The 12,583-nt window shown below is 35.3% G+C and overlaps 1 protein-coding gene across 4 annotated transcripts in view; it reads right to left on the reverse strand.

Annotated features, from left to right (window-relative positions):
- LRBA (LPS responsive beige-like anchor protein) overlaps window positions 1-12,583 on the reverse strand; it is a 723,813-nt gene that overhangs the window by 184,853 nt on the left and 526,377 nt on the right. For all 4 annotated transcript variants that reach the window (XM_079154183.1, XM_079154182.1, XM_079154184.1 and 1 more), the window contains exon 43: window positions 2,130-2,245. In XM_079154183.1, the coding sequence (XP_079010309.1) occupies window positions 2,130-2,245 (116 nt within the window). The remainder of the gene's footprint in view (window positions 1-2,129; window positions 2,246-12,583) is intronic.

A 12,583-nucleotide genomic window follows, 5' to 3' on the forward strand; every position in this document is an offset into this window, starting at 1 on the left:
TACTCATTCTTAATTCTCCCTGACACAGGTGGCAAAGACCTTCTTATCTCTCCCCTTGCCTCTCAAAACATTTACCTCAGTTCTCTTCCTTCTAATAAACAGTCTCCAGGACCACTCACTGTTTCCTCTCCTTACTGTTTTCCCTTATTTTTTCTCACACAGACACAGTATTTCCCTGAACGTACCTCACTGCTTTCTGTATTATCTACCTAATGATCTCATCTATGCAGATGAAATCCAATGTCCTGTCTAGAACAGCACAATCATTGTCCTTCTAGGTCTCTGCTAATGGCACTACCATTTTCCCAATAACTGAGGCCCAAAGCCAGCAAGTTTTCTGACACTTTCTTCTCATTTATCCCTACATCCAGTCAGCTGCATATAAAATGGCTGGTGCTTTGTAAATTCTTATGATACTGAACTTTCCTTTCAATACCCACTGTCACCTCTCTAACGCAGGCTCTCATATTTTTATATGTAATTACTCCCCAACTTTGATCTCTACCTAGTTCCTTTTAACTCCAATTTATCTTACATACAGCTTCCAAGTCAGTTTTTTTGTACAGTTCTAATATCATTTATGTGCTCAAAAACTTTCAAAAGCTTCCCAATGACCTGGCTGCTAACTGCTCAAGCTGACAGAAAGTCTTGAACAGTGTCTCCATACTAACATTCTTTCTCCTCAACATCTGCAAGAATATACACATCGCACACACATCAGTACATAAACAAACTACACAATTGTTCTCCAGCCATACTTGATATTTTCCCATCATTCTCTTCTTGTTTATGCTGTCAGACTTCCACGGAATGACTTCTAACTCACAATCTCCTCCTCCACTAGTCAAAGTAATATCCATCCTTACACAACCACTGAAAGTTTTCCTTATCACCTCCAAAGTGAGTGAATATAATTTCCCTTTCTCTGTGCCATTTTAAACCCTATAACATTTTTGTTACTTTTCTTGAATCTATATCCCCTTTATGTAGAATCATGTAATAAAGATTGAAGATTTTTAATCTGAAACTTCTTGAGCACAGAGTTTCATATTTCAGAACATTTTAGATTCTGTATTTTTGGAATTTGGGATGCTTAACTGGTAAAGTGTAGGCATACATTGCCAAATCCAAACAAATGTCCAAATCTGAAATGCTTCTGGTCCTAAGCATTTTGAATAAGGGACACTCACTCTATACTCACATTTGTGCTTCAAAGCACTTTTCAGAGACTAAATAACATGTCATGTTCTCCCTATATGTCCTCTGTGCCTTGAATACAAACCAAGTCAGTTTGATGAGATGAATCTTGAATGTCTCACAAATGTATTCCTTGTTTACTTTATTCGAGTTGGCACAAATGAAAATTAATGACATTTCTATTCCTTATTCAATTTCAATGAAACAGTTTCAGTGGGTGATTTTCAGTGATATTACATGATTACAGACCTTATATTAAGTCATTTGAACTTTAGATTTTCATATATGGTTCATAATATAAATATTCCTCTAGTTAATATTTTACTCAGTTTTATTGTTTCTATATTGCATTTCATTATTTCATCATATAACATATTTCTAAGTTATTAACCCATTTTATCCCACTGTTCCAGATATGGGATAGCTATAAACACTTATATAGAGCATATAATAAAAAATATAGCATATAATTATAGAAAAACATTTTAATGCATTAATATTTGTTAATATTAATTAATACAAAAATATAATGTAAGCTCTATAGTATGATTTCTAACCTATTTTAATGTACCTGTGTCAATTTTGTTGAAATATTTGCAGAATTGAAAACTTGGGACTTAATGAGTTAACAGGATCTTAAAAATGTTACATTGTTCTTCAATTCTACCATTCCATAATGAGCCCATTCTTATTATATTAAATAATCATAAATTCTTACTTTGTTCTGTTTGGTAAAAACCTTTTATATTCACTTTTAATTTCTCTCAAGTAGCCAAAAGTTCATATACAAAACTGGAAACTGTTATCAACATATTTACAAGGTATTCCAATAGTAATAATAGTAACAGTATTAGTAAACTACCCAAAATAATCTAAATATTTCACAATTAATAACTGATTCTTCAGTCACTCAGTGGGTTGACTTGGATTACCTGCTATTGTGTTGAGAAACATCAAGTACTCAAAATTTGATATCTCTCGGTGTTGCCATCGCTGGGTCATATTAGAAGCTTTAAAAAGCTGACGTGGACTTGCTAATGAAATACGCCTACAAGAGAAAGAGTTCAATGTAATTCATTGTAATTATATTACAATACTAAATCATGAATCATTTGTGCTTATTCATTCATAATAAAATCTATAATACTGAAAAGTTAAACTCATGTTAAACTAATGAATAGTAGAGATATTTCTATCTATCACTAATGGTTAATAAATGATATGGAGTAGCCACAGGTCCATTATACATGCTCTAGTCATTCAGGTAAGCTGTCACTACAATGCCATTATAATACCCAGATTCTATAAAGGTTGGCTAATAACTGTGATTAATAATTCACTGGTTAACTGATACAAAAACAAGGAAATCATAGTAACTGCAAAATGCACATAAAATTGTATTCATATGTCTACCAATTTTAATAGTCACCTCTTAAATATAACACATTTGTGTATTATAAATTTAAATATCATACTTGCATACCCTTTGTAACAAGGAGAAAGAGTATTCTCAAATATTTATGTTTCTATTTATGGGATGGGGCAAAGGTAGGAGAAACCATTGAGTTTTCTTATGTGGCGTATTAGAAGGCCAGGTTAATAAAAAGTAAATCCTAATGGATACCAATGATCAGTGCTGAGAATAATGGAAAACAGGTGGCAGGATTTTTATAACGTCCAGATTTCAGAGCTATGTATGCTGTCACCAGTCTCCCTCCACAAAGGAAAAATAACTATTTCCTTGAAAGATTTATTGAGACTAATTTAAATACCATAAAATTTACTCATTTTAAGCATACACTTCAATGTTTAAAAAGAAAATTTCTAGAGTTGTGCAGTTATTACCACAATACACTTTAGAACATTTTCAATACTCAAAACTTTGCCATGTGCCTATTTACAGACAATTCCCATTCTTATCCCACCTGTAGTAACTACCAGTCTTTCTCTTGTTTTGTAAACCTGACTATCCTGAACTTTTGTAAAAAAATGGAATCATACATTATATAGTATTTTGCATCAAGTTTATTGTACTAACCCTATTGTTTCTGAGGTTCATCCATATGATAGTATGTATCAGTATTTCATTCTATCACTTAATAGTAGTCCATTATATGAATATAGGATGTAGCACATTTCATATAGTGGTTGGACATTTCAGTGTATGAACCATTTCCACATCTTTGTAATGTTTGCTTTGTATGTATTTTTATTATAGCAACTATAGTGAGCATGAAATGGTATCTTATTGTAGTTTATTTTATTATTATTTTAAAGTTTTTTAGCAAGTTAAAGTTATACATAATATCAGGATTCATTATATGTAGTTCACATGTCAATCATTGAGCATCTTTTCATGTGGTTTTTAGTTAAATTCTATAATTCTCTTCAGTGAAATGACTTTTCAAATATTTTCCTCCATTACTTGGGTTGTCTGTGTTTTATTATTGAGATGTAAGAGTTCTTTACACATTCTGAATATAAGACAGAGATGGTTGATTTTATGTGTCAACCTGACCAGGTTAAGGTATACCCAAAGAGACATGGGAAAAAATTACTTCTAGATATGTCTGTGAGAACTTTTTCATTTGAATAGGCAGGCTGAGAGAAGCAGATAGCTGTCCCCAATGTGGGTGAACATCAGACAATCTAGGACCGAATAGAAAAAAAAAAGAAGGAAGGATGAATTCTCTCCTCTTCTTGACTTGAAACACAATTCTTCTCCAGTCTTTGGACAGTGCAGCTCCTAGTTCTCTGTCCTCAATCCTACCCCAGCCCCATTCTTGGGCTTTCTGACCTGGGAACTGACCATCAGGTGCCCTAGTGTTCAAAGTACCTAAATTATACCACTGGCTTTCCTGAGTCTCCAGTTTGCAGATGGTGTATCATAGGACTTCTTGACCTCCATGATCACATAAGCTAATTCCCCTTACATATACCCTTACATATGATTAGATATGTAAATCTCCCCTTACATATCTATATACATCATATTGGTTCTCTTTCTCTGGAGAAGCCTAATACAAAGTGCTTTATCAGATATATGATACACAAATATTTTCGTTTACTTTGTGATATATTTTGAAGCATACAAGTTTTACGTTTTAAGTTAATTTATTATTTTTTACGGATTATGCTATTGGTGTCACATCCAAGGATGGTTTACCTCTTGCAACATCAAACACTTTTCTCCCATATTTACTTTCACACATTTTACAGTTTTAGCTCTTATATGTATATCCTATAACATAGCTTGAGTTAACTTTTATGAATAGCATGTGATAAGCTTCTAGGTTATTTGTTTGTTTTGCAATTCTGGGGATTGAACCCAGGGCCTCACACATGCTGGGTGAGTATTCTACCACTGATCTACAACCACAGCCCACTGTGTTTTTTATTCTGAGACAGGATCTTGCTAAGGTACCTAGTCTGGCCTGGAACCTCCTGCCTCAGCCTCCCAGGTAGTTGGAATTAAAGGCACGTGCCACATGCCTAGCAGCATCTAAATTGTTTATGTGTGAACATCTACTTCCCACAGCACCACATTTCTGAAAGACTATCTCTTCCTCACTGGGTTCATTTGCAGATCCCATTTATAGATCTGGGAAAATCTGCCACCTAAATCAAAAAACAACTGACCATAAATGTAAAGGTTAATTTATGCATTTTTTAACTCTATTCTATTGATTTATATGCCTATCCTTGCAAAAACCCCATATCCTAACTTCTGTGGTTTTAGAATTGTACCCTATGTATGTATATGCCAAAATATACTCTACTGTCATGTACATCTAAAAAGAACAAATTTTTAAAAAGTCTTGAAATTAGGTCATGTCCTCTAAATTTTATTCTTATCAAAATTGTTTTTGGCTATTCTAGACCCACTGCATTCCCGCTTCTCAATTTCTCCAAAATAGGGAGAATTAGAGTAGGTTTTTGATAGGCATTGTACTGAATTTATAGATCTGGGAAAATCTGCCACCTAAATCATACTGAATCTTCTGATCCATGAACATGAAATGTATTCATCTGTTCAGGTTCATTTTTAGTTATTCTTAGAAACGTTTTATAATTTTCAGCGTAAAAGTCTTTTACTTTTTCTGTGATCTATGAATGAAGACTTTTTTTCTTTCTTCTAATCTGCATGGGTCTGAATTCTCCCTATTTTCTTTCCTTCCTCTCTTTATTCTTTGTTGTACATAAGGAAATCTTCAGTATAAAGCTGAGGAGAAGGAAAAATGCTAGACATTTTTCACTTCTTGAAACACATTTAGTCTTTCAACATTAAAGAATGATGTATGCCAATAGACTTAACAACAAGAATCAAATGATCATTTCAATAGATGTAGAAAAAGAATTTGAAAAAATTCAGCACCACTTCATGTTCACAACACTAGAAAAACTAGGGATAGTAGATACCTCAACATTGTAAAAGCTATATATGCTAAACCCAAGGCCAATATAATTCTAAATGGAGAAAAATTGAAAAGAAAATATTCCCTCTAAATACTGGAAATAGACAAGTAGACCCTCTTTTACCACTTCTACTTAACATTATCCTTGAAACTCTAGCCAGAGCAATTAGACAGGAGAAAGAAATTACAGGGAAATGAAAAGAAGAACTCGAACTATCACTATCTGCTGATGACATGATTCTATATTTAGAAGATCAACAAAATTCTACCAGTTAGACTTCTAAAACTAATAAATGAATTCAGTAAAGTAGCAGGATATAAAATCAACACCCATAAATCAAATGAGTTCCTATATATCAGTGATGAATTTACTAAAAGAGAAATTAGGAAAACTACCCCATTTACAATAGCCTCAGGGAAAAAAAATACTTGGGAATCAATCTAACAAAAAAGGTAAAAGACCTCTACAATGAAACTACAGAACACTAAAGAAAGAAACTGAAGAGGACCTTAGAAGATGGAAAGATCTCCCATGTTCCTGGATAGGCAGAATAGTCAAAATGGCCATACTACCAAAAGCATCATACAGATGTAATGCAATTCCTATTAAAATTCCAATGACATTCTTCATAGAACTAGAAAAAGCAATCATGAAATTCATTTGGAAAAATAAAAAACACAGAAGTCAAAGCAATCCTTAGCAAGAAGAATAGAGCGGGAGACCTCACAATAAAGACCTTAAACTATACCACAGAGGTGTAGGTATTGGCACCAAAACAGACATGTAGACCAATGGTACAAAATAAAAGACAGAGAGACAAACCCACATAAATACAGTTATCTCATACTAGACAAAGGCACCAAAAATGTTCATTGGAGTAAAGATAGCCTAGTCAACAAATGGTGCTGGGAAAATTGGAAAGCCATGTGGAACAAATGAAATTAAACCCCTATCTCTCACCCTGCATGAAACTCAACTCAAAGTAGATCAAATATTTAGGCACTAGAACAGAGACCCTGCAACTAATAAAAGAAATGGTAGGCCCAAATCTTCACCATGTCAGCCTAGGATCTGACTTCCTTAACAAGACTCTTAAAGCCCAAGAAGTAAAATTAAGAACCAATACGTGGGATGTATTCAAACTAAAATACTTATTCTTAGCAAAGGCAACAATCAATAATATGAAGAGAGAGTCTACAGGATGGGAGAAAATCTTTACCACATGCACCTCACACAGAGAATTAATCTCCGAGATATATAAAGAATTAAAAAAACTTAACACCAAAAACCCCCCAAATAACCTAATCAATAAATGGGCAAAGGAACTGAATAGACACTTTATAGAAGAAGAAATATAATCAATAAATATATGAAAAAATGTTCAACATCTCTAGCACTTAAGAGAAATGCAAATCAAAACTACTCTTTCATCTCATTCCCATCAGAATGGTAATTATCAAGAACACAAGCAACAATAAATGTTGGTAAGAATGTGGGGAAAAAGGGTCCATTCATACGTTGCTGGTGGGAATGCAAATTGATGCAACCATTATGGAAAGCAGTATGGAAATTCCTCAGAAAACCTGGAACGGAACCACCATTTGATCCAGCTATCCCACTCCTCTGTTTATACCCAAAAGACTTAAAAATCAGCATATTATAGTGATGCAGTCACATCAATGTTTATAGCAGCTCAACTCACAATAGCTGATATACTATGGAACCAATCTAGGTACCCTTCAACAGATAAATGGATACAGAAAAATGTGGTAAATGGAATTATGGCATTTGCTGATAAATGGATGGAGGTGGAGAGTATCTTACTAAGGAAATAAGCCATTCGAAAAAACCAAAGGCCAAATGTTTTCTCTGATATGTGGTTGCTAACTCACAATAAGGGCATGGGGTTGAGGGAGACCAGGGAAGACCAGAGTGACTTTAGGTAGAAGGAAGTGAAGGGAGGGGAGAGAAGGTATGGGAGTAGGAAGGGCAGTAGAATGAATCTGATATCATCATCCTGTGCATGTATGACTACGTGACTGATGCGAATCTACATCATATGACAACCAGAAACATGAAAAGTCATACTCCATTTACATATGAGGTATCATAGTTCATTCTACTGCCATGTAAAACTAACTAAAACAAATTTAAAAATTAAAAGAAAAAAAGACACAAAAATGATGTGTGCTATGGAGCTTTAGGATAGATAATTTTTATTCATTTAGGAAATTTTCTTCTACTTCTAGTCAGTTAAATGTTTTAATCATGGATGTTTATTAGATTTTGTCAAATGTTTTTTCTTTGTTGAGATGACTGTGATTTCTGTTCTATTGTTTTATTCTATTAAGCTGCTGCACAACATAAACCAATTTGCCTTCATGTGATAAAACTCAAGTGGTCATTTTATACTTCTCTTTATATACTGCTGAATTTGGTTACCTAAATTTTGTAAAAGATGTTTGTGTCTATATTTGTGACTAATATTGTATCATAGTTTTTCCCTATTTTCTTGTTCTGCCTTAGGTATTATTATTGGAATGATACTAGCCTTACACAATGAGTTAGGAAGCATTTTTCTCTTCCTGTACCTTGTTGAGTTTGTCAAGGATTGTGAAGATTTGTAAAGGATCTATTTTAAAAATAGGATAGTGAAGTTATTTTTTTTTCTTTTTTTCTTTTTTTTTTTTATTGTAAACAAATGGGATACATGTTGTTTCTCTGTACATGGCGTAAAGGCATACCATTTGTGTAATCATAAATTTACATAGAGTAATGTTGTTTGATTCATACTGTTATTTTTTCCCTTCCCCCCACCTCTCCCACCCCTCTTTTCCCTCTACACAGTACTTCCTTCCTCCATACTTGCCCCCCTCCCTAACCCTAACTCTAACCCTAACACTAACCCTTCCCTCCCCCCCATTATGTGTCATCCTCCACTTATTAGCGATATCATTCGTCCTTTGGCTTTTTGAGATCGGCCTATCTCACTTAGCATGATATTCTCCAATTTCATCCATTTGCCTGCAAATGTCATAATTTTATCATTCTTTATGGCTGAGTAATATTCCATTGTATATATATACCAGAGTTTCTTTATCCACTCATCAATTGAAGGGCATCTAGGTTGGTTCCACAGTCTGGCTATTGTGAATTGAGCAGCTATGAACATTGATGTGGCTGTATCTCTGTAGTATGCAGATTTTAAGTCTTTTGGGTATAGGCCAAGGAGTGGGATAGCTGGGTCAAATGGTGGTTCCATTCCAAGTTTTCTAAGGAATCTCCACACTGCTTTCCAGAGTGGCTGCACTAATTTGCAGCCCCACCAGCAGTGTATGAGTGTACCTTTCTCCCCACATCCTCGCCAACACCTGTTGTTGCTCGTATTCTTGATAATCGCCATTCTAATTGGGGTGAGATGGAATCTTAGGGTGGTTTTGATTTGCATTTCTCTTATTACTAGAGATGTTGAACATTTTTCCATATGTTTGTTGATTGCTTGTAGATCTTCTTCTGTGAAGTATCTATTCATTTCCTTAGCCCATTTGTCGACTGGACTATTTGAATTCTTGGAGTAAAGTTTTTTGAGTTCTTTATAGATTCTGGAGATTAGTGCTCTATCTGAAGTATGATTGGCAAAGATTTTCTCCCATTCTGTAGGCTCTTTCTTCGCATTGCTGATAGTTTCCTTAGATGAGAGAAAGCTTTTTAGTTTGAATCTATCCCAGTGGTTGATTCTAGCTTTTATTAGGATAGTGAAGTTATTTGGTCCTAGGCTTTTCTTTGTGGGTAGATTTTTAAAGTAATAATTCTAAGTCCTTTCTTGTTATAAGTCTGTTCAGGTTTTAAATTTCTTCTTGAGCCAGTTTTGGTAATTCTATTTTCTAGGAATATGCCCATATATTTCAGGTTGTCTAATTTGTTGGCATGAAGTTATTCATGGTGTTGCTTCCTAATGCTTCTAAGTCCTATATGGTCAATAGTAATGTAAATTCACCTTTACATTTATGGTCAGTTGTTTTTCATTTCTGAGTTTTGTTTTCATTTTGTCCAAGGTCTATCAATTTTACCACTGTTTTTTAAGTATATACTTTACTGTTTTTACTTATTTTGCTGATTTCTGCTATAACTTTTTTTCCTTTCTTGCTTGGGCTTGCTTCTATGTTCTAAAGATTGAAGCTTAGGTTACTGATGTGAGGCATTTCTGTATTTCAGATAGAGGTATTTAAAGCTACAATTTCCCCAAACACTACTTCAGTCACATCCATTGAATTCTGATGTTTGTTAGAGCCATGTTGGGTGGAGAAACCACATCACTGTGATTCTCAGTCCCATGAGAAGAGAAGTAGCTAGGCACAGGAGTGGCTGAAGCATGCAGGACTGCATGGCAGAGCCATAGCAGCAGATGTGGGGCAAAAAGAAAGAAGCCCCCAGGCCCAGGGGGCTCTCTAGATGCTGGGATGTATGTAGAGAGAAAGTGGTTCAGAACCTGGACCAAAGAATTGAAGAAGAAAACAGCTCTCCCACCACTCTGGCCATGCAGTTTCATACACCTTCCTCCCCTGCACTTCTCTAAGCTTCTAACTGTAAGGCAACATCATCTCCTGGTGCTGGTTCAACCCCTTACAGGCATGTATTAAACTTCTTGGTTAGTGCTCCTGCTCAGAAGGCCTGAATTCAAGTGATAGGATTGAGTAAAATATGCACCATGAAATGGGGAAACTAAAATGACTTTGTGAGTAGAGACTGGGCTGATTCAATAATTTGTTCTTATGGTTAAAACTGGTATTGACATGCATAAGCACGTACTGCAAGTGGTTCTGAAGCGTCAGAATACTCCAGATGCAAAAGAGCCACAGGTAGGTAGAAAAGTAACTGAAGGACTAATTCTCCTGCCATTAGCTATCAGTGGTAGGTCAGGATTTAGCAGTGTCTCTACTGTCTCATGTCCTATTGGCCCACAAGTCAGAAACTTTTGTCTTAATGGCCCTGACTGCAGGGCTTATCACATCTAAACAAGAGGGGGCAATTCATAAATTCCATCAAAATTCAGGGACCTGCTTGCCAAGTACACGTTGTTAAATACTGTGAGTACAAATGCACAATATTCAACCCTCTGGTAGTCAAAACCTGCTGCTGCTAAATGCAATGGACATTTTTCAGTCTGTGTCCTTTCTCATCAGATCTTATCATCATTAAATACTATCATCCCTTAGCATCATATTTTCCAGGATCTTTTATGTTTTGAGTCTCTCTTAATCTTTTTTTTTTTTAAGAGGGAGGAGGGAGATGTTCTATTTCCTTTACCCGACCTTTGTAAAAGACCACCAATATCTTAGTGACTTTCTGTTAAGTTTTGAAACCAATGCTGAGGTTCCTTAAGCTGCACCTCTAGTTCCTCTTGCCATCCTACAATCTCTCTCCAGATGAACTCATTCCCTCTATGGCTTTCAAACGTCATCACACATGGTTACTACATTTCAATAAGTACACCATTCCAGTGAGCTCTAGATGTACTTCCTTGTATCTCACACAATATTTCCAACTGGACATCTTTCAAGAGTTTCAGTTTTAATACATCTAAAATTAAACCAAATTTCTGTCCATTCCCATCCTCTCCACAACTCTGACCATATGAAGAGAAAGGTGTCCACAAAATAATATACAAATACTGCTTCTTCAGTGTTCCTAGTCTTAGTAAGCGCCACTAAGTAGCTAAAGTTAACTTGAGTAGACATACTGAACATCTCCCTGTCTTAATCACCCTTAAATCTAACTAATCTCCAATTTCCACAAATTGTATTCCCAATAAATCTTTTAAGAAGAATGTCTTCTTATACCTTCATCTCATGTATTACCTGGATTTTTACGATAGGCTCCTACGTGCCCTCCTGCCTTGATCCCTTCTTCCTAAATTATTACGTTCCACTGATACTTGCCTTCTAACATTTCTCAGAACACTGGAAGCTCTGTCTTTGTTCAGGACCTTTGCACACACACTTCAAAGGTTAGTGGTTCTGATTCCTCCAATTAAACTGTAAAAGTCACATAAGAAGATATTCTCTGACCACCTATACAAGGCAACCCATCTCCAGTCCCCAAATCACAACTACAAATGTCCTGATTATAAACTTCTTGTCACTCATTTCACCTATTTATTTTTCACATGCTAAGGGACTGGACCCACAGCCTTGCATGTGCTAGGTAAGCACTCTACCACTGAATTTTACCCTAACCCTGAAATTCTTCATGGAATTATAAAATCATCTAACTAAAATTATTGCTGGCATTGTAAAGCAACTTATTACACAGGCAGTCACTTTATTTGCTCTGTTTACATAAAAGTTGTGACCTGCTGTGGTTTTGACATATATCCACAAGAGTTGGAGCATAACCCCTTCTCCCAGATCCTGGCTCATTTGTGATAAATACAATGTGGCAGAAATGATAAAGTGTTACTACTAAGGGGAAGTCACAAAAAGACATTGGGGCTTCTTCCTCAATGTCTCTTGATCCACTTGCTCTGCAGGAAGCCAGCTCCCCTGTCATGCAGACAGATTCTCAAGAAGAAGATGGAGAGACTGACTTGGTGAGGAACTGAGGTCAACTGCTAAGGGACATGGGAGTGATTCATCTTGGAAAGGTCTTTAGCCCAAAACTTACCACAGTTCCTACTAACATCCTGACTGCTGTTTATGTGTACTACTTTAACTGCATTTATAATAAGACATTGCTCTAAATTCTGAAATAAACAGTATAAAAAGCTTCAATCAATAGAACATTAAGCATGCTAAAAGTAAACTGTAAGTTTCCACTGCTTATACATTTAAATCAATAGAAAAATCCCAGTATTCACTCTTCCCAGTCCTTAAATTAGTTAACTAAATTGTATTGATGGTGAATCAATACCTACTACAAAAGGAAATAATTAGTGAAGGTGCTATTTAAATATAGCTAATTGATCAACACA

Source organism: Sciurus vulgaris (genome assembly GCF_902686455.1).
Source record: "Sciurus vulgaris genome assembly, chromosome: 9".
NCBI lineage: Eukaryota > Metazoa > Chordata > Mammalia > Rodentia > Sciuridae > Sciurus > Sciurus vulgaris.